The sequence below is a fragment of the Strongylocentrotus purpuratus genome, unplaced genomic scaffold (genome assembly GCF_000002235.5).
Source record: "Strongylocentrotus purpuratus isolate Spur 01 unplaced genomic scaffold, Spur_5.0 spur5_scaffold_6, whole genome shotgun sequence".
In the NCBI taxonomy this organism is placed as follows: domain Eukaryota; kingdom Metazoa; phylum Echinodermata; class Echinoidea; order Camarodonta; family Strongylocentrotidae; genus Strongylocentrotus; species Strongylocentrotus purpuratus.
The window spans coordinates 31,163,639-31,182,875 of NW_022145612.1; the positions used below are offsets into that span (position 1 = coordinate 31,163,639).

The 19,237-nt window shown below is 38.4% G+C and overlaps 1 protein-coding gene across 3 annotated transcripts in view; it reads right to left on the reverse strand.

Moving 5' to 3' along the window:
- The window catches only part of LOC584889 (divergent protein kinase domain 2A), a 72,969-nt gene that overhangs the window by 38,687 nt on the left and 15,045 nt on the right, over window positions 1–19,237 (reverse strand). Inside the window, exons 1-3 of one of the 3 annotated variants that reach the window (XM_030973459.1) lie at window positions 7,808–8,045; window positions 6,459–6,570; window positions 1,146–1,981 (exon numbers count right to left, since the gene is read on the reverse strand). In XM_030973459.1, coding sequence (XP_030829319.1) covers window positions 1,146–1,882 — 737 coding nt within the window. In that variant the 5' untranslated portion in view covers window positions 1,883–1,981; window positions 6,459–6,570; window positions 7,808–8,045. Of the gene's footprint in view, window positions 1–1,145; window positions 1,982–6,458; window positions 6,571–7,807; window positions 8,046–19,237 lie in introns of those variants that run through there. The other 2 variants (XM_011663310.2, XM_011663312.2) reach the window with 2 other exon arrangements.

The window sequence follows — 19,237 nt, forward strand, 5'->3', positions numbered from 1 at the left end:
AAATATATTAAAGAAGTTACCCATATTAACGTGATCAGTCCATTTTATGAAGCATTTTAAAGCTTCTAACTTCAGTAATGGTTCAGCTATTAAAGTGAGCATTTGATTTCATTTCTCAAAATTTACATCTGTGGTACACGTAGTTTGCAATTTGAGCTCAGACTCTTGTTTACATTTTAGCCTGGAAAATGGCATGGCGGTAACTATACATGTAAATCACTGGCGATATGTTCTTTATGACATGTACTCACTGCACACACTTTTTTTGCTTGCAATTATACATGCAGTAGGCCCCATATACATGTACTTAATTTAGTTCACATTTGCTAATGTTTCAGATGAGTAGGTACACCTGTGCATGTACATATGTTTTATTGTGGGTACAGTATGTAAAAACACAATCATACCCCTCATTTAGTGTAATTCCGACTGAATTGTAAGATTTCTGTGCTTGCTGTAAATCATAGAGAGAGACAGAGTGATGTATTAAACTGCCAGAGGCTAAATAATGAACTGTCATGATTATATCTATTCAGTCCATCTTGTGAAACAAGTCCCTGAGTTCTTCTCATAAACAGTTCTCGATGATGATCAACGATGTGATGAGATGGAAAATAACAACTTGCTTTCCATGCATAAAAAAACATTATGATGACAGAAATCTAATGAAATGGATCATTAATTATAATCAAAACCCATCTTCAGTATCAACACAAAACATCACACCGGTACTTTTTTTAATGGAAATGTTACTCTACCATAACTGCATGCCCCATAATAGTACAATAGCTTGCAGAGTTCAATCAAAATACAAATTCCTATCACTGTCTATATCAACAGAAATTAATGATTGAAAATGGTAGGTGTAAATTTAAAGAGGAAGATTCATACATTTTGAACAAAAATCATTTCTGGAAAACTTTCAATTTTTGTTTAGGTCCTGAGTCTTAACACTGTCGTACAAAAATCCATATATTTGAGGATGCACAACTGAAATATTCTAGGTCAAGATAAATTTCTGGTGCAGATCTCTGCACACTGGTACTGCGAACTGGCACACTGACAATTTTCCTCTTCTTAGATACTAATTTCTATTTTGGAGCAGTTGTTGTTCAATAAGATGATTATAAAAAAGATATACCAACCTGATTGCAATAAGCTGACTTTCATAAACTTCTTGATGAAGTTTGTGTACCCTGTTGAGAGCAGAACTCTTGGACATCCAGCTGTTGGTAGCTGCAGCATTGACCTCACACGACCTCTTAGGATCCACCTGAGACTGGTTACATATGATCTTCTCCAATCTTTCAAACACCTCTCTGGAGACGAGCCTCTTGCCCACAATCCTCCTATCTCCCCAGGTGCCTCTGATGGCATGAGGCTCGCTCAGGTTCACGCTTCCAACATGGAAGGAGATGTTCCCAGCGTAGATCTGGTCACAATTTGTGGTCCCGTAGCACAACGGACACCTCTCCTCTTCCAGCAGCGATGGAAACAGATTCTCAAATTGGAGTCTTGTTGTCATGACAACTGTAGCATTCTTCATCCCTTGCACTCCATCCTGAGTCAGGGCAGTCTCATCCCCTGCCTGTATCCTCGGGTGTCCTTTGATTTCATCCGCTGTTCTTATATCTTGCAAGGTTCTTCGAGTGTCTTTGCTATCGAATCCAAGTTCTTCCTTCCCTTGTTTCCCTGCATGGAGCAAGTTTCTTTTACGGTCTCCCTTGCTGGGTACAAAAGTTCTGAACTTTCCGTTAGTACTGGGCAAGGCATTGTTGTCATCATCCCTCAGGCTGTTCAAACCTGTTAGCTGGACGGTGAATATAGTGAAGAGGATGGAGCTCCCCAGGATGAGTATCTTCTTGCGTATCCGTGGACCCATCTTGAACCTTGTGGTTTTTCCTCAAATCAAAGCCCTGTCATCACCGCTTCATCTCTGGGTTGAATATGTTGTCCATCCAGGATCTTGCTCAAATGTGATCTGGAGAAAATGAAATCATGGGAAAGAGGAAGTGGGTAAATACCATGTATTATTATCAATTAAACTTCAAGCATGACTGTAGCACATTTTGTTGACAACAGAAACAAAAAAGAAAATTTCTCAAGAACTTCATTTCTGATAGAAATAGAGAGCAAATAAGCTGCCCTGCAATATTCTATTCTTTCATATTATCCCCTCTTGATAATCAAATATTGATTTTACCTTGTCGAACACCAAATGATCAAAACATCTTTGTATGAACTTAATGCCGGAAGTATGTCATGTACACACAGCCTTTTCAGAATCAATTCACCCATGCAATGACTTTAACAATATGTTTCTTCAAAGAAAATTGTAATCAAAGGTCATTAAAATTCAAGGTGGAACCTCTTAACACTTGTTATTAGGATCATACAAGTTCAGGTGAATAGAATAGGTACATTATGCACAGCATCTCCAAGAAAACTTTTTTTAAAGCCTGCAGTGTACATATTCAAGAAAAGAAAAAGCTGTATAATGTGTAGAGTAGATGTATATATTCTTTCCAAGCTCCAGATATTACTACCAGTTCAATACTACTACAATTGTATACAAGTTCACAGTCTGTTCCTATAGTGTGTACTTCCTGAGCCCAAGTCCAATGGCATTACCATTGCTAGTATGGTATGAGCGCATGGTTTAAGTTTCCCAGATATCCAGCATGGCCATGCAACGATTCTGTCAACACCATACTGTAAGATCATCTGAAGAAATAAATAAGACATTACAAACTTCCAAAACTCAGTGAGCTAGGAAGCTAGAAGATGCTCCGCCCTAGACAGAGATGAAGGGATTCAACGTGGACTTTCAATCAGCGGACATGATGTGCTCCACTTAAAATACCAGACGTAGCAGAGGGGTATTGGGTTGGAAGCAAGGGATGAAGGAAGCCTAAGATGATTTGATGAGAGATAACTAAGGAGTAACACGAGATGCAGAAAGAGATGTGGTTATTCCTCCATACACCTCTCTCTCTCTCTCTTTACTAGCCTTTAGGTTTTCATGGTATACGGTACATGTAAATTTCAAATATTGCATTTGGTCCTGAATGAAAATTGACCACAAGTTGATCAAATTTCGAAATGACAATTTCCCCCAAAACCTTGTTCGCAGTTTCTTTGTCTTCCTTTATCTGAACAGAGAAGGCTGTATTTCTCTGTCTCACAGTATGTCTCCCAATATTTGTCACTATGATGTTACAGAAGCATACATGACTTAGGGAAACTTACAAATACACCATTGAATTAAACATGTAGGTATTTCAAATGCATTCTACATTGTACCATCCAATTTGAATACCGGTAATGAGGCAATATTCAGCATAACAACATCGGTGGAGGAAGAAAGCAATAGGAGAAGCACTCCATGGTAGACATTTCGGAAGCGGAACACGTACATAAAGACTGGAAAATTAATGTCATGTTTCCTTTATGCCCTTTCTCCATGTCATATTGCGTTCTATTTCATAAAGCTGCAGTTACCGGTAAACCTCTTAAAGCAAGCCAGGTCCAGCGGTGACTCACTGTGGTGCTTTCAGGAGAGCTGAGCCAAGGGAGAGCATCACAAAGAACCATGTCTACAATAAAGAGACACTTGAGGATATCCCCAAGCTGATTATCTCACCTAAGTTTCATCCGCTCCTTTGAAGTTTGAGGAAGGGTTAAGTATGTGCCAAAGGGTTTACTCTCTCTCTATTCTTGCAAGGAGATACCAGCGATTCTTCAGACCTCAGTAAGAAGGCATACAGTGAACAGGTTTCTTTTGTCAATCCCTTTTTTCTTTCATTCTATTACTGACCCTCCCTTCCTCTAGGGCTCCTAACCTAACCACAAAGTACAAGTAACCTTCATGTTTAGCACTGTCTTATTAAAAAGAATCGAAACTTAAACAGTAGCCAAAGCTTGGAAGGGGTTGGCACAAGTAACAGGATTTCACGATTTGGGCAGTGCTGAATATATGCCAATTGTGTGTGTTTTTGCCCTACAATGCTTGAATAATCAAAACACAAATTTCAAAAGCATTGGTTTATCCAAGGAGGATATTACAAAGTATCTCTTTTGTTTATCAAATGGTGCCTTGGAAAATATGAGACAAGTAATGAAAATGAAAGATATTGGATGAATACATTGTCCTGTTGTTAAATCACACCTCCTCAGACACACAGGTAGCACCACAAAAATAGATTCATTTCCTTGCAGCTTGTCAATAATACTTTGATGATCTGTCAAGTTCCGTAAATAGGGTTACACCTAACAAGCCATAATCTAACCAAATGAAGGCCTACATCCAGTCAATGAATAGAGACAAACCAAAAACATGGACCAATTTGTGTATTACCACATCCTGTCAAATAAAACAGGCTGTCAATAAAGTTTGTCTGTTAGAAGGGAGAGGAACTCAACAAGACAATATCTAAACAAAGTTGACCAAAGCAAGCAGACAGACAGCAATCATCTACAAATTGTCATTAATTTTCCTAGAATTCAGTGAAATAACACATAATCAACATCCTTCTATATAGTATCTGAATTACCGGTAGGAGATATTTTCATGTTGAGACACTTTGATTTTAGTACCAACCCTGCCTTTTAAAAAGATCAGTCTTCCCACATTAATCACCATATCTGACTGATACACCTCTGTAATAATCAAGTGACACACACAATTAGTGAAACAAAATGGAAAGAACTTGACATGAACTTGACTTCATGTACCATAGACAGAGCACAACAGACTAATTTAGCACTAGCATGTCCAATTTCACTAGGCAAATATCATTAATCAAAAGTCCAACAAGCACAGAGGGGAAATTCAATCCCCTGTGTGCTTTTGTTGTAAAAAGCCATCATAAAACACTTCAAAGGAGTTTGCGAAAAGCCGTTCATTTATACATAGATTTAGAGCTTAGCGAACTGAGATAAACAGCATTATCTTTATACTTACTTAAAGTCAGAAGGGAGAAAGATCCTAAGTTGGATTATCCCTTCTTTTTAAAGGCTCTGTTTGATGGAAATTGATCCTAAGCCCCCCTCACTCCACTCCTTATAATTGACTCTTGTTTAAATAAACTTTCTAAGATCAAAAAGATAATGGATTACCCCTGGTAGTTCATATTAGGTACAGACTACATCAGATCTCTTTAAATAATTTTCCATGAACAAAGTGTTATACTTGATTTTCATATATCAATTTGAAATGTTACCAGGGCCCCGTCTTACAAAGAGTTGATATCAATCGTAACTTATTTGCGATTGATATCAATCGTAACTATGTACATAAGAGATAGGAGACTGCAAACTTGCGATTGATTGGAGGACTTACGATTGATTTGGATCGATCGTAACTCTTTGTAAGACGGGGCCCAGGTCTATTATAAATAGACTGATAAGACATGATCAATCCATACAATCTTCTTTCCATGCACTTGTTATTCTGGGAGTAACTCAGTCATGACAGAGTACACACAAACAAGCAAGTGAACAAACAAAGTTGATGACTGCCTTCAGGTGTAATGATCCAACTCATGTTATGAAATATCTTCTTTTATCCATACTTATTCCATTCAATATAGTAGACAAATAAATGCATGATTAGTCAAGAAGTTCAACCTACTAGACCTACTCATAAACAAATATTATGCTCTGATTTTTGTAAAGAAAACCAAAAAAAGAAGAACATATTTGTGCAGTACAGATGAAATTGGGAGGCCTTGTGCGCATAAACATGAAGTCCTTGCACATTAGGCCCGTCTTCACTAGCTCGAGATTGCCAAATATCCCGCTTTTTGAACTATCCAGATCGCAAACTATCCAACTAATTTGCGTCTTCATCAGCCCGAAGTTGCAATTAGCGGGATATTTGGTCGGTATTGTCATCCCAAGATATCTTGGGAAAGTTTGCGAAATATCACACTATTTGGCAAAATATCCAGCCATTTGTCCGGTGCGTCTTCACCAGACTGAAGACTCGCACTATGCGCGAACACTGAGCAAAATATCTTGAGCTAATTTCTCAAGGTCGAATCTCGAGCTGATGAAGACGCGATTTGTAACTTCGGGATTATTTCCAAATCAGAAATATCAGGCTATTTGGCAATCTCGAGATGTTGAGGACGCGCCTATTGATGGTAAACCCTGCATTAGGGAAGATCGGTTTACGATGGTTTTTTTTTTCTTCAAAGAAATCTGGTAAATTCTGGACCAGGATTTGATATGTACATGTAACACCGTAGCCTGTACAAATTTAATACATCTGAACAAGACCCATTTTAATTTTCTTAATCTGTCCGTCTGATTTTAATAGGTTCATCTATTCATGTGTGAGTCTCTCTCTCTTTCTCTCTCTCTCTCTCTCTCTCTGTCTCTCTCTCTCATTTCCCTACTAATTCTCATGCTTTAATATAATCCCTTCTTCCAGCCTCACTGGATTCTTTGCTTACCTGTCTTTTCGTTTCCAGAGCAATACAGTGATGTCTGAGCATTTGAATGAGCAAATAAAGCTGACTTTCCAAATGATTCCTCACTGCTGCACAGACTTCCTGAAAGTATTATCTTTCACAAAAGAACCCAATCCTCTAATATAATGCCCATTACAAAAGCTGTATTTGATCAAACTGGCCGACACAAAAACTACTGGTAGCTAACTAATGATACAGAATTAATCCTTTCATTGAACTGGTAAATCAACTGGAAGACTAGTAGAGACTGAAAAACATGGATTATAGGGATATCTTCTTCAAAAACAAGCCAGACATCCGTTCCGTTTCTTTGTTGTTTGCTCTCTACCTGGAAACTAAGGTATGTCACAGTTCAGCTGTGACAGAGATTGTATTTTATGGATGACGAGGTAAATTATGGATCATTATCTAATATTGTGGATCACAATGTCTTATCAAAATTGCAATCATATAAACATGACAACTAATGTAATTTTTTATCAACTTAATAAATATGTGTAAGCTGTTCATCTAATGGGTTCTCAAGGCACCCAACAAAACCAGCTTAGAGTAATTGGCAGTGTATAGTTTTAGCCAAGCACAATATAGTTTTCTGGTATATTTCTACAATCTTTCCAAGTACCATATATATATATATAATAATTGTGAATCTGTAAAAAAAATTAGTTTTTTTGATCTTTCTATGACCCTTCCTGAACACTGCTACCTCTCTATTATGTGCATTAATTGGTGACATTTTAACTATCAGTAGTTCAATGGTCATGATGGCAAATCATGTTATTTGATATAAAATAATAATTATGATTTTCATTTATAGAATTAGGTTCAATAATTAATTAGAATAACAGTCAAAATAGGCCTACTTTTTCTAGTTCAAATTCTGTTTGTGTTGATATGATCATTTTTCAGATTACAAATTTAAGACAAATTTGAAAATTAATACAGATTGTATGAATAATAATAATAATAATGATAGTTCAGTTCTTGTATAGCGCATAATACGTTATGAAATACCATCTCTATGCACTTCCAAAGAGGTTTGGACTTTATTACCCTAGCTTTAGCTCTGGCAGCCTTATCAGCGCACAGTGCATTTCAAATTCAAGGAATATCCTACCAGGTACCCATTTACCTCACCTGGGTTGAGTGTGGCAAATGTAGATCAATGTCTTGCCAAAGGACATTAGTGCCGCGGCGAGACTCGAACCGCAGACCTTGTGATCGACAGTCCGGTGACATATCCACTCGACCACAACACCTCTAAATAAAACTTATTAATACAAAAATTACACTTTTACTTTCTCTAAGAAGTGCTAGAAGTTAAGAAATACCTGGTGATTCAGCACTCTTCCTTTGAAGAAAAATGTATCAAAAGTTGGCAAAACTGAACGAGAAAAAAGACAGGTAGAATCCCAAGATTATTTCCACAAAGTCCAGTGTGATTATTTATCCTGGCTCAAACTGTCTGTAACAGACCACACCAACCGAGTGCCAAGTGACAGACATCTACACAAATAGATGGCTTCCAAGCATCAAACCCTCCACTGCACACACTCATACAGCACCATACTACACAGGCGGCAGGTGCATGCAGTGCACACTTACATGCACACTGAATGCAGCTTTCCTATTGGTTGCAGGTCACATACTCCATGAGTATATTGGACCAATCAGAGTTAGCTGTGAGTATTGTGGGTTTTTCTGTAGAGTGGGGAGGTGTGTATCTTTACCCAATGAATTAGCTGGACTGGGAAATTGACAAAGCTTCCTTGGACATGGTTTCTGGCTGGGCTCATGTTCAGTTCTAAACAATTTCCTACTTATTTCAGATAACATTCAAATTAACATACCCTTTTTTTAATACATATGAAGAGTATGATATGTGATAATGCATGGAAATATCTTGGTATCCTCACATACCATGAAATGTTACAAAAATAAGTATATTTTGTTTTTGTTGCAACTATCTTTATTCTGAGAAAAATCATTCAATCTTGTCTTTCCTGGGCTGGTAGTAAGTAGTGGAGTGTACCGGTATGTAAGCAATAAGGTCCTTGACTTGAGCTAAAAGGTGACTTACAATCAACAAATAAAAGGTGTAAACTAATCCATCTCTACCTGTGAATCATCTTTTGTCTGACCTCTAGTCAGGGTCAGCTGTAATGAAGCTTTATGTGCAAATTGGACTAGATTTTTTTTTTTGTCATTGAAGGTATAGTTTAACATTCTTAGAATCTGTATTTTTTAAGCAATAAGTGTTGGCCTTTTTTCTGTGCACTTTACGAATGGCCACTGCACAATTCACCTAAATCATATTCTAATCAAAATAGCAAATTACATGATTAGACAAATGGAAAACAGGAGGGATTGAGAAGATGGAATAGGAAATTAATCAATTAACTTTATTACCACACAAATAATCACACAATTGTACAAATTTTGAACATGGGACAAATATACCAAACTCTTTCAGATGATTGTTTTTAGTGCAAGAACAATCTACTGGTGTAAGAGGGTTGTCATGGAGCTAATCTTTATCGTAAATGGGTAATTTTGCAAAAGCATTGAGTTGCACGAAGTAATTCTTCTGTCAGTAGGTTGCTATTGTTTTATGCACATTTGCACGTTCGGCAAACGAACAACCATCAAGAGATGTATCTATTCCCTATTCCTTATTACATAAGTCATATCATTTACCTGTTTTATTGTGAACTTCCTTTTCACCATATTTTGTGAGCTTACTGCAAAAAGATCTTATGCCTGCTAACTCTAGCAATGACATTTGGAGCTGCTTGAACTGCACCAATATGAAGAATCTACATATAAGGAGTATCATAAACATTAAATGCAGGTAACTGGAACAGAATATTGAATGCTTTTTATTGATTGGGAGTATCATTAGATATTTATTGACATAAATCATCATTTCTACTCAGATAGTGAAACAGAATTGAATGACCCTGCTATGTCAAAAAGCAATAGTAAAGCCGTTGACTCGGTTCATAAAACATCACAGCTAATTCATCTGCATGCAATAAAAAGGTCCTACTTCTGTCAGAAAATAAGCTTAGACAAATTCCTTAGGATTATTCGATTAGATATGATGAATAATGGCTGAAGGCATTCAAATGTTCACAAAGGAATATATTCACAAAAGCACAATGATATCTGAAAAATCATTTTCTTTGCCTTCAAAACATGTTATTTCACAGACTTCTTCATAACAAATGATGACAAATACTAACAAAACAATCAAGATTTACTGCCTGAAGTCGGCCTTTGTAAGGGGCTGGTTCATGGTCATAAATTTCAGAGTTCTGGTGTCAGATTGTCGCACAGATTAGAGAGGATGATCTAGGAATGAAATCTGTGAATTGATTTTATATCCTCTCCTTGACTTTAATATCTGGTGATAATATCATTGCTATCTGAATGTTAGTAGCCATTAATTTAGTTCAGTTTGTTACTATATGGTTCTAATAAGGTTTGTAGTAGTATGAGGACTATGCTGTAACAGGTGACTACCGGTATAGCTGAATTTACACAGCAAGCAAAAGCTGTTGGTTTTTTCACATTTCTGAGTTTTGTTTGAAGTTGCTAGGCACTTACCCATAAACACAACGAAAAACCCAAATAAAAAACACACCTCTAGAGTGTTTTTTTAAAACACAGGCCCAAACTTCACCATTTTGGGGTGTGTAAATGCTCAGGCTTAAAGGTAAAGACCAGTATTGGAAACGCCCCAGTTTCAAAAAATGAAATGCAAGCTCTTATTACCAATCATGTGAAAGAATATGTTTTGAATAATACATGATGATAAAAATGTTGACGGGAAACCACCTACTAATTGATATATTTGGTAAATTAGTGTATCTCTCGCCTGTTGAGAGATACAAATGCACGTGATGCGCACGTGTGTGTAGTCCCATATACATCTTTCTGTGTACAGTGATTCTAACTTTATGAAGACTTGGCCAAATTTCTTATCATTTTGATGATTCCAGAACCTTGCAGTACATCTATGCTAGATGATCAACCTTTTCTGATCGATTTCACAATGTTTCTTTCACAATGCAATCGCATGACCATAACTGGTCTTTAGCTTTAAAACACCAGTGATCTTTTCCAGTTTTTGTTCTTGTGACCCTCCTCACTTTCCTATTAACACACGCAGAGCACCAACAAGTGGGGCATATGCAAAACTTGTCCCTGTTGTATCCAAAGTAAGCTACAATATTTACAAGAATAAAGGTTACAAGGGAACTAGTAAATGATATACATGTTCATCTTCATGTGTTTGAGAAAGAGAGTAGACACGTAGAGAGTGACAGCTCATAAACTCCTGATGGATGACTCTATCCACCTAATACATCCTCTTTCTCTGAACTCCAGTGAACTGTTTGAGAGGAGTCCCCGAGCAATACACATCATTCCTTCCTAGACCTCAGCATCACGCACGAAACCATCTCGGCTGGATGGATGCATGGACAGACTTGTGAGAATAGTCACGTCATGGGTCTATGGTTACATGGTTTGCAAGTATCCAGGGGAAAATCATCAAAACTTGAACTTTTCGTGGGTGGTCTCAGAAAAATGAGAATGGTTTTGAGATGGTTTTAAGAAAACATCTCTGGCTGTCATGTACCTGTAAATACCCCCCCCCCCCCTTTCCTTGCATGCATGGCACATATCGTCCCTATTTTCATGAAGTGACGGTAGTGAAGAAAATCGTAACGCAAAGTGAATGCAATTTTTTTTCACTACCGTCACCTCGTGAAACAAGCGACGATATGTACAAGCTATAGATGTCTCGGCTGGATATCCATTAGTATAGAATAGAGGCACATGAAGCCATGAACAAATGAATGACTAAAATTTGAACCCTTATTGAACTTAATTTCACACCTATTTATTCATTCTAATAAATGCTTTCATGAAACAACAAATGAAACATCGAGCAGGGGGAAAAGCACCGTCAGACCATGCATGGAGCTTCTAAAACACAGTTTGTGAAAAACTCTTCACCCAAAAAGCAGAAAGACATAATAAGTAAATCAGCAGGACAAAGTAGAATGATGAAAAAAGAGGGGGAGAGAGAGGGGGAGAGAGAGGGGGAGAGAGGGGGAGAGAGAGGGGGAGAGAGAGGGGGAGAGAGGGGGAGAGGGGGTGGAGAAAGGGGAGACAGACAGTTTGGAAGGTTTATTTCAGGGCATTTATTTTGTTCCTGTTGTAAATATTGGTCAAAGAGCATCAAATGTTGTGATTTCTGCACAATGTGTTGTTATCTGGTACCAATATATCATATGAATAATAGAAGAATGTTCAAATCAATTCATTTAGGAGGGGAAAAACTACTGCAAATGCAAGATGGAATAAAGAAAATTGATAGTAAGTACTTAAATAATAGCAGTCAATTGCTATAGGAACCAAGGAAAGGACACATTAAACAGTTCAAATTTTATATCTTAGTGTGTAGGCCTGAAGGTTCAAGTTTTGTTGTGTTTTTTCGGAAGGGGGGGGGCATTGGCTTTTGAATAATAGCATTCAAACTATTTAAACAGTTAAGTTCGGAAGATCCAGTTAATCCCTAGTAAAATCCTGGAATAAACCTCAGCTTTTGTATAACAAATAGTGAATAGAATCAGGCAGGACTAAGGGACTTGGTGCTAATTGCAGTACTTCATCAGTCAGCTCAGGATAGTTAACTCTTATTCATCTCTCACCTCATCTTCTCCCAACCTAATTGATGCTATTCATCAATGAAAAAATAAACACCTTTAGTCCTTTAACCATCTCCAAGAAATATAGCTCCAACTTAATCTCCAGTCAGTCTATCTAAAGACCAAAAATGCAATACTAATTATGGTCTCACTTTTGAGCAGTCGTTTTCTATTCTGTTTTAAAAATCATTCTTTTTCATGCGGTATATCTAGCTTGCCACTTGACCGAGATATTGGGAATGGCTTAAAATCAGAAGGCTGATGACGTATCCTCTCCTATCAGTTCATTTACTTTTTTGTTAGATTTACCTTACAATTCTGTTTCTTTGCTCTAAGATGTATGCAAGTGTAAGTATAACTTATATTCAAAGTATATTGGTATTTGGCTCAAACTCTTTATCATGCATATAAGCCTTGTATAAGGGTATAGTGTTGTATGTGCATGAATATCATTTAAAACTCAAAAATGGAAGGTTTATTACATAGCCTAAATACATACGCCGCCTCCTCATCCATACACAAGGAAAAGTTCAACCAGAAGCCATCATGGCTGGCTACCAGGCTTGGTAAGACAGACCACAAGAAAGAACTGCTAGAAAGAGAATGACAAAAGATGTAATTCACAGTGGCATCTTGATCAATGAGGCTGAAAAGGGGCTTAAATGTTCTAATCCGTGGAGACAGTCCAATTTACTCCAACTTGATCTGTTACCCTGGCCAGCAGAATAGCCCTGTCTTAATCCCTGAACACAACCCCTTTAATCCATTCTCACATCCCTTTCCTATAATCCCCTCCCCTCTGCAAATCTTATTTGATGATCCAATGGGGGACAGCAGGCCCTCCTTTCAAATCCATTGCCAAGACCACTTTCAAAACCCAATTCCCGGGAGCCAAATAAAACAGCTTATATTCCTTAAATTGCGGGCCAAGACCAACTTGTAATGGAGAGAGGACAATACAGTAGCAGGGCACTTCAAAGAAGCCCCTGCTATTGTGGCAATCCCCTATTTTGCTGAAATAGCCGAGAGCCATTAATTTTGAAAAGGCCTTAGCTAAATCAAGAGCACTTGTAAACAGTTAATACAGATTAAAACAGAAGTTCACTAATAAATCATGAATAGAGTGAAGAATGTTATACATGGACATATAAACCACAACATTTTTTCAACAAAGACCATTTTTAGATTACATAATATCATTAAATAAAATGAAGCTAGTTCCTAGGCTAAATGACCAACTAAACTGCAATGAAAGCAGACACACAGCACCATTCATATGAATGTCTTATTCCTACATGTATATCTTTGCTGACCACAATACTTTGCTGTATCTGTTTCAATCAAATTACTACCAAAATTAAAATATTCATTTTCAGTAGTACTCAATGAATGCATTGAAACTTCTTTAACTGACGGAAAGAATAAGTGGCACATCATAACAGACAACAATCAACTTATCAAAGGCTGAGTGCAAGGATGAGGGTCAATTTCAAAACTTTGAATACCAGGTAACCATAATTATTTCAATGGACCGTGGACCTACTTCTGTCCAATCGAACTGCATTCCCAGGTGTGTTGGTCCACAGCAGTTCAAATAGAGTGTATTCTGGAGCTTAAAACTGACTGTTTGCTTCAGACAAAAAGAATTTTCCACTTGGTTTCCTAACTATAAATCTAGAGCATGGTTGATGGTCCACAAATCCCGGTTATTTCATGGGTTTGACAACGGACAAAAGATTGTACATCTACCGACATGTCAGATTTAATGTCATCTTTGCAAATACTAGAAACCACAAATTATGCACGGACGACTGTGGCTTGGGAATTATCAGACTACACAGAAGTTGGTGATTTCCACATTGTTCAATCATCGGACCTATAGTACTGCCCTGTGATTATAATGAATGAATGACATTTCTTATAGTGTGTTTATCAACTCTTTTCTAGCCTATAATCAGCATTTTCAAACGTAATTCAGGCAAATTTGCAAGTTGATAACGCAAGCACGTTTTCATACGTGTTTAAAAAACGCCATTTTGATACGCGTATAAGCCAGAATCACGTTTCTGAGAGATGATATTAAAGTGCAAAGCTGAATTGAAAAGTGTATTTATTTTGGACCTTCCCATGCAAATTTCCTGTTCAGAGAAAAAAAACCTGTGCCTACAGGCGCTGTGTCATGTTGTACAAGCATGCATACAAGCATGCATATGTAATAGTTCATTGTTTAGGCTCAGAATGCACACATTACTTGAAAGTCAAGGGCCGGGCAACTAGGCCGCTAGCTATAGCTAGCTACGCGTAAGAAACGCGGTTTCTGAAAGTCAAAAGTCGATAAACACACCCTAAGCAGGTCCATGCTTCTAGATAATCAACCCCTTAACTGAAAACCCTTTACTCCCACTCTTTTGCTCTTCTCTTTTTCTGTTAGATACAATGTACTTTACAATTCAGCAAGTGTGGTATTACACACATCACCCCCTCCTCTGTATCTTTTATACATGACCCAATTTTACTGAATGTTCTTAAATAAACATTGATCTAGTAAATCGTGCACGGCCTGAATCTGTGAAACCAATTGTTACTGCCGTAGAGAATGCACAATGTTAGAATCCATCATTTTTACTTCTGCTGAGAGAACATAAAGAACATTAACTCATGTCCTTCTACACAGAGCTAATGACCTTCTGGCCCTCAATCAGCAGCTGATCTGTTTCATTTTAAACTCCTTCTTTAATATTGATAAAAAGTAATCATCCTATTGAATATATGTGAATTCAAATTTCATGTTTGTTCGGCATAATTTTCATTTGCAAATTAGTCCAGATGAAATTCACTGCTTTTTTTGCACATTATCAAAGCTCACCTTTACATTATTTCAGCTAAATATTAGTTGAAAAAACCTCTCACTTGGACACATACCAAATAATGAACAAAGATTTGTTCATTTTGAAAAGATATATACATAATGGTGAGTTTCTAGTTTTTCCTTTAATCATAGACCAATACTGATAGCACCTACACTTCAAACATGTCATTTCATTTACAGTTGTCGCTCTGATTCATCCAGGATTTGTACACCAGTCCCTAGGATTAAATTGAATGTTTTCAGAATAAGCAGCTCAGTCAACCAAAAGGGTATAAGTATGAACCTTGATCCTCTCAATAAAACTTTCTATACTGTCGGTCCAATACAAATCCTATTATTTAGGCTGGGAGATAGAAAATTGCCCTTTCATGCCTACACCGTAGTTTTATCATCGTATAAGAAAAGGATTTGCTTTTTTCTTTCGGAAGCCAAATCTGACTTATCTTTATGACCACTACCGGTATTTATAGGTTTGGTTCTGAACTGAAACTAATCTGTACTGAAACTAATCTGTAGGGATGTTAAGCATCATTTTATATTCCTTAGTGTCAGCAACAAAAGTCCAGCACACAAAAAGTTTGGATCAACACAATCAAGTATGGAAAGGCATCAAAAACAGACCTTAAAGCACTGGAGCGTCTTCAATACAAAAAAGTGATTTACATGCAATGTAAATGATGTCTCCATCTTGACAGGCTCTGATAAAAGCTGATGTCCAGCAACAAGAAACCGAGACTAATCAGGGTGACTGGTTTGTCCAGGCTAGTTATGGGCCAATGTTATGTCCTGTTGTTTTGATCTGACAAAATTATGACCACTAAGAGATACAGAACAGATTGTTTCTTCTATATTTATCCATAGTTAGAGCATGGACCTACAGCATGTCCCTAGTTAGAGGTAAGAATATGCATCACTCAGAGAAAAGAGTTTTCTTCTTGTAAATCTTGAGTTGTTTCGCACTGTATGAGATCACAATCAGAAGAGGGAATAACAATTCACAAAGGACATGAAGCTCCTTGAATATGATATTCTAAAAATTAAATTAAAGCCCCCATTTGCATGAAAACCACTGCAATGTTGTTCATGAGAGGCCTCAAAATGTCCCCACCCCTCCCAACTGATTTTAAATGGAGTGATGATCACAATTTGAGCTAGTGTTACGAAGCCGTCACAACTGTTACCACACATGTACCTGAACACATGACTGCTTATCCGTTTAACAGGATATACAGCTACTTGGTGCTTTACAAACTACATGTAGTAACCTTGCAAGCGAATTATCTCTTCTTCAATTATACATGTAACAATTAAACATGGAGCTCTAAGGAAACTTTCTACTCCAATGAATTTAACATAATACTAAATCCATGTATCTCTTAGGTAATACCTTTTCAGTCTGATTTTGTCATGTAAACCTTCAAAAATTGTTAAAAAGAGCATCAAGTAGTGTGACACATTTCAGTTAGACCAATGCCACTTTTGTCAGTTTTATAAACCCTTTGTACATCTGAATGTCAAATGATAGCACTTTGTTATTATTCAATATAAAAACAATTGGATTTTTCTGTCATTTAATTAGGATATCTCCCAAGATGATACCTGCAAAAAATGATAAATATATTCTTCTTCTTCCATTTGAGTACATCCCTCTTTACAGAGTATTGTCATACTATACCAGGGTGTGCAGGTGGACCACTACACCGCGGCTTCCCCTTCTCTTATACAAATAGTGCAGATCGTTCTTCATGTGCAAAAGTAGTGACTCTTCTCTACACGGAGCCTCCATTCAACGTCCTATCCGAGGAGCGGAGTGTTTTCCACTTAACATAGCCTGCGTCTATGAAACAAGGGGAGGGGCACGTTAACACACAACACAGGCTTCAGTCATCCGCCTGGGTGGGATAACCAAACAACCAAACTATCTTTAAAGAAAGTTGATGTTGTTACAAATGTACTGCTCCAATTCATTCATTTTGGCACTTGGTAGAGTTCTCTTTTCACAAGATACCAGAGCAAGATAGAAACATGTTAAAGGCTTTAATAGAATGGGCTAGAGGGGCGACACACATCTCAATCTTTGAAAACCAGCTATAGACAGCCCCAATAGATGTATTCTCTTGAGTATAATAATTAGGAGGATCTAATTTTCTCTTCAAAGAATACACAACGCATCGTTTGTGAGGAGTTCGTAATAGAAAGGAACGGAGCACAGCGTTGATCAACACAAGCGCATAGCCAGGATTTCATTTTAGGGGGGGCGGTAGTGAGCACGCGAAGCGTGTGAATCACTTTAAGGGCGCGCGAAGCGCGCTCCCTAGGGGGGTGGGTGCAGGGAGGGGGAGTTTCCCCCCTCCCGCGCAAAGCGCGGAAGCTTTGAAAGAAGACGATTCGTTGTACCTTTCTCGACTCGTAATCCTTGTCTGAATTCAGTCCCTCCCCCCTCTTGCGCGAAGCTTTGACGTTTCATTATATTACTAGAGAAAGGAGACGATTCGTTGTACCTTTCCCGACTCTTAATCCTTATCTGTATTCAGTCCCCCTTCCGCGCAAGGCGCGGTAGCTTTGAAAGAAGACGATTCGTTGTACCTTTCTCGACTCGTAATCCTTGTCTGAATTCAGTCCCTCCCCCCTCTTGCGCGAAGCTTTGACGTTTCATTATATTACTAGAGAAAGGAGACGATTCGTTGTACCTTTCCCGACTCTTAATCCTTATCTGTATTCAGTCCCCCTTCCGCGCAAGGCGCGGTAGCTTTGAAAGAAGACGATTCGTTGTACCTTTCTCGACTCGTAATCCTTGTCTGAATTCAGTCCCTCCCCCCTCTTGCGCGAAGCTTTGACGTTTCATTATATTACTAGAGAAAGGAGACGATTCGTTGTACCTTTCCCGACTCTTAATCCTTATCTGTATTCAGTCCCCCTCCCGCGCAAGGCGCGGTAGCTTTGAAAGAAGACGATTCGTTGTACCTTTCTCGACTCGTAATCCTTGTCTGAATTCAGTCCCTCCCCCCTCTTGCGCGAAGCTTTGACGTTTCATTATATTACTAGAGAAAGGAGACGATTCGTTGTACCTTTCCCGACTCTTAATCCTTATCTGTATTCAGTCCCCCTTCCGCGCAAGGCGCGGTAGCTTTGAAAGAAGACGATTCGTTGTACCTTTCTCGACTCGTAATCCTTGTCTGAATTCAGTCCCTCCCCCCTCTTGCGCGAAGCTTTGACGTTTCATTATATTACTAGAGAAAGGAGACGATTCGTTGTACCTTTCCCGACTCTTAATCCTTATCTGTATTCAGTCCCCCTTCCGCGCAAGGCGCGGTAGCTTTGAAAGAAGACGATTCGTTGTACCTTTCTCGACTCGTAATCCTTGTCTGAATTCAGTCCCTCCCCCCTCTTGCGCGAAGCTTTGACGTTTCATTATATTACTAGAGAAAGGAGACGATTCGTTGTACCTTTCCCGACTCTTAATCCTTATCTGTATTCAGTCCCCCTCCCGCGCAAGGCGCGGTAGCTTTGAAAGAAGACGATTCGTTGTACCTTTCTCGACTCGTAATCCTTGTCTGAATTCAGTCCCTCCCCCCTCTTGCGCGAAGCTTTGACGTTTCATTATATTACTAGAGAAAGGAGACGATTCGTTGTACCTTTCCCCGACTCTTAATCCTTATCTGTATTCAGTCCCCCTCCCGCGCAAGGCGCGGTAGCTTTGAAAGAAGACGATTCGTTGTACCTTTCTCGACTCGTAATCCTTGTCTGAATTCAGTCCCTCCCCCCTCTTGCGCGAAGCTTTGACGTTTCATTATATTACTAGAGAAAGGAGACGATTCATTGTACCTTTCACGACTCTTAATCCTTAATTTGAACTCAGTCTCCCCCTTCCCGCGCGAAGCGCGGAAGCTTTGACGATTCGTTGTACCGTTCTCGACTCTTTTTCCCTCTTTCTTCCTTCGTCCTCTTTCTTTTTTTTCTTCTCTTTCTCTCTCTTTTTTTTTTTGGCCGGCGTTTTGGGGGGGGCGACCGCCCCCACCGCCCCCCCCTGGCTACGCGCCTGGATCAACATTGCATACCAACTAAACATCACAAGCAATAAGCTAGGCTAGTTGTATACAATAAAAGGTTGGTTTTGTAGGAATAGAAGTTTATTTGAATTAGTTTGTAAGAAAGAGAGTTAAGTAGGAAAA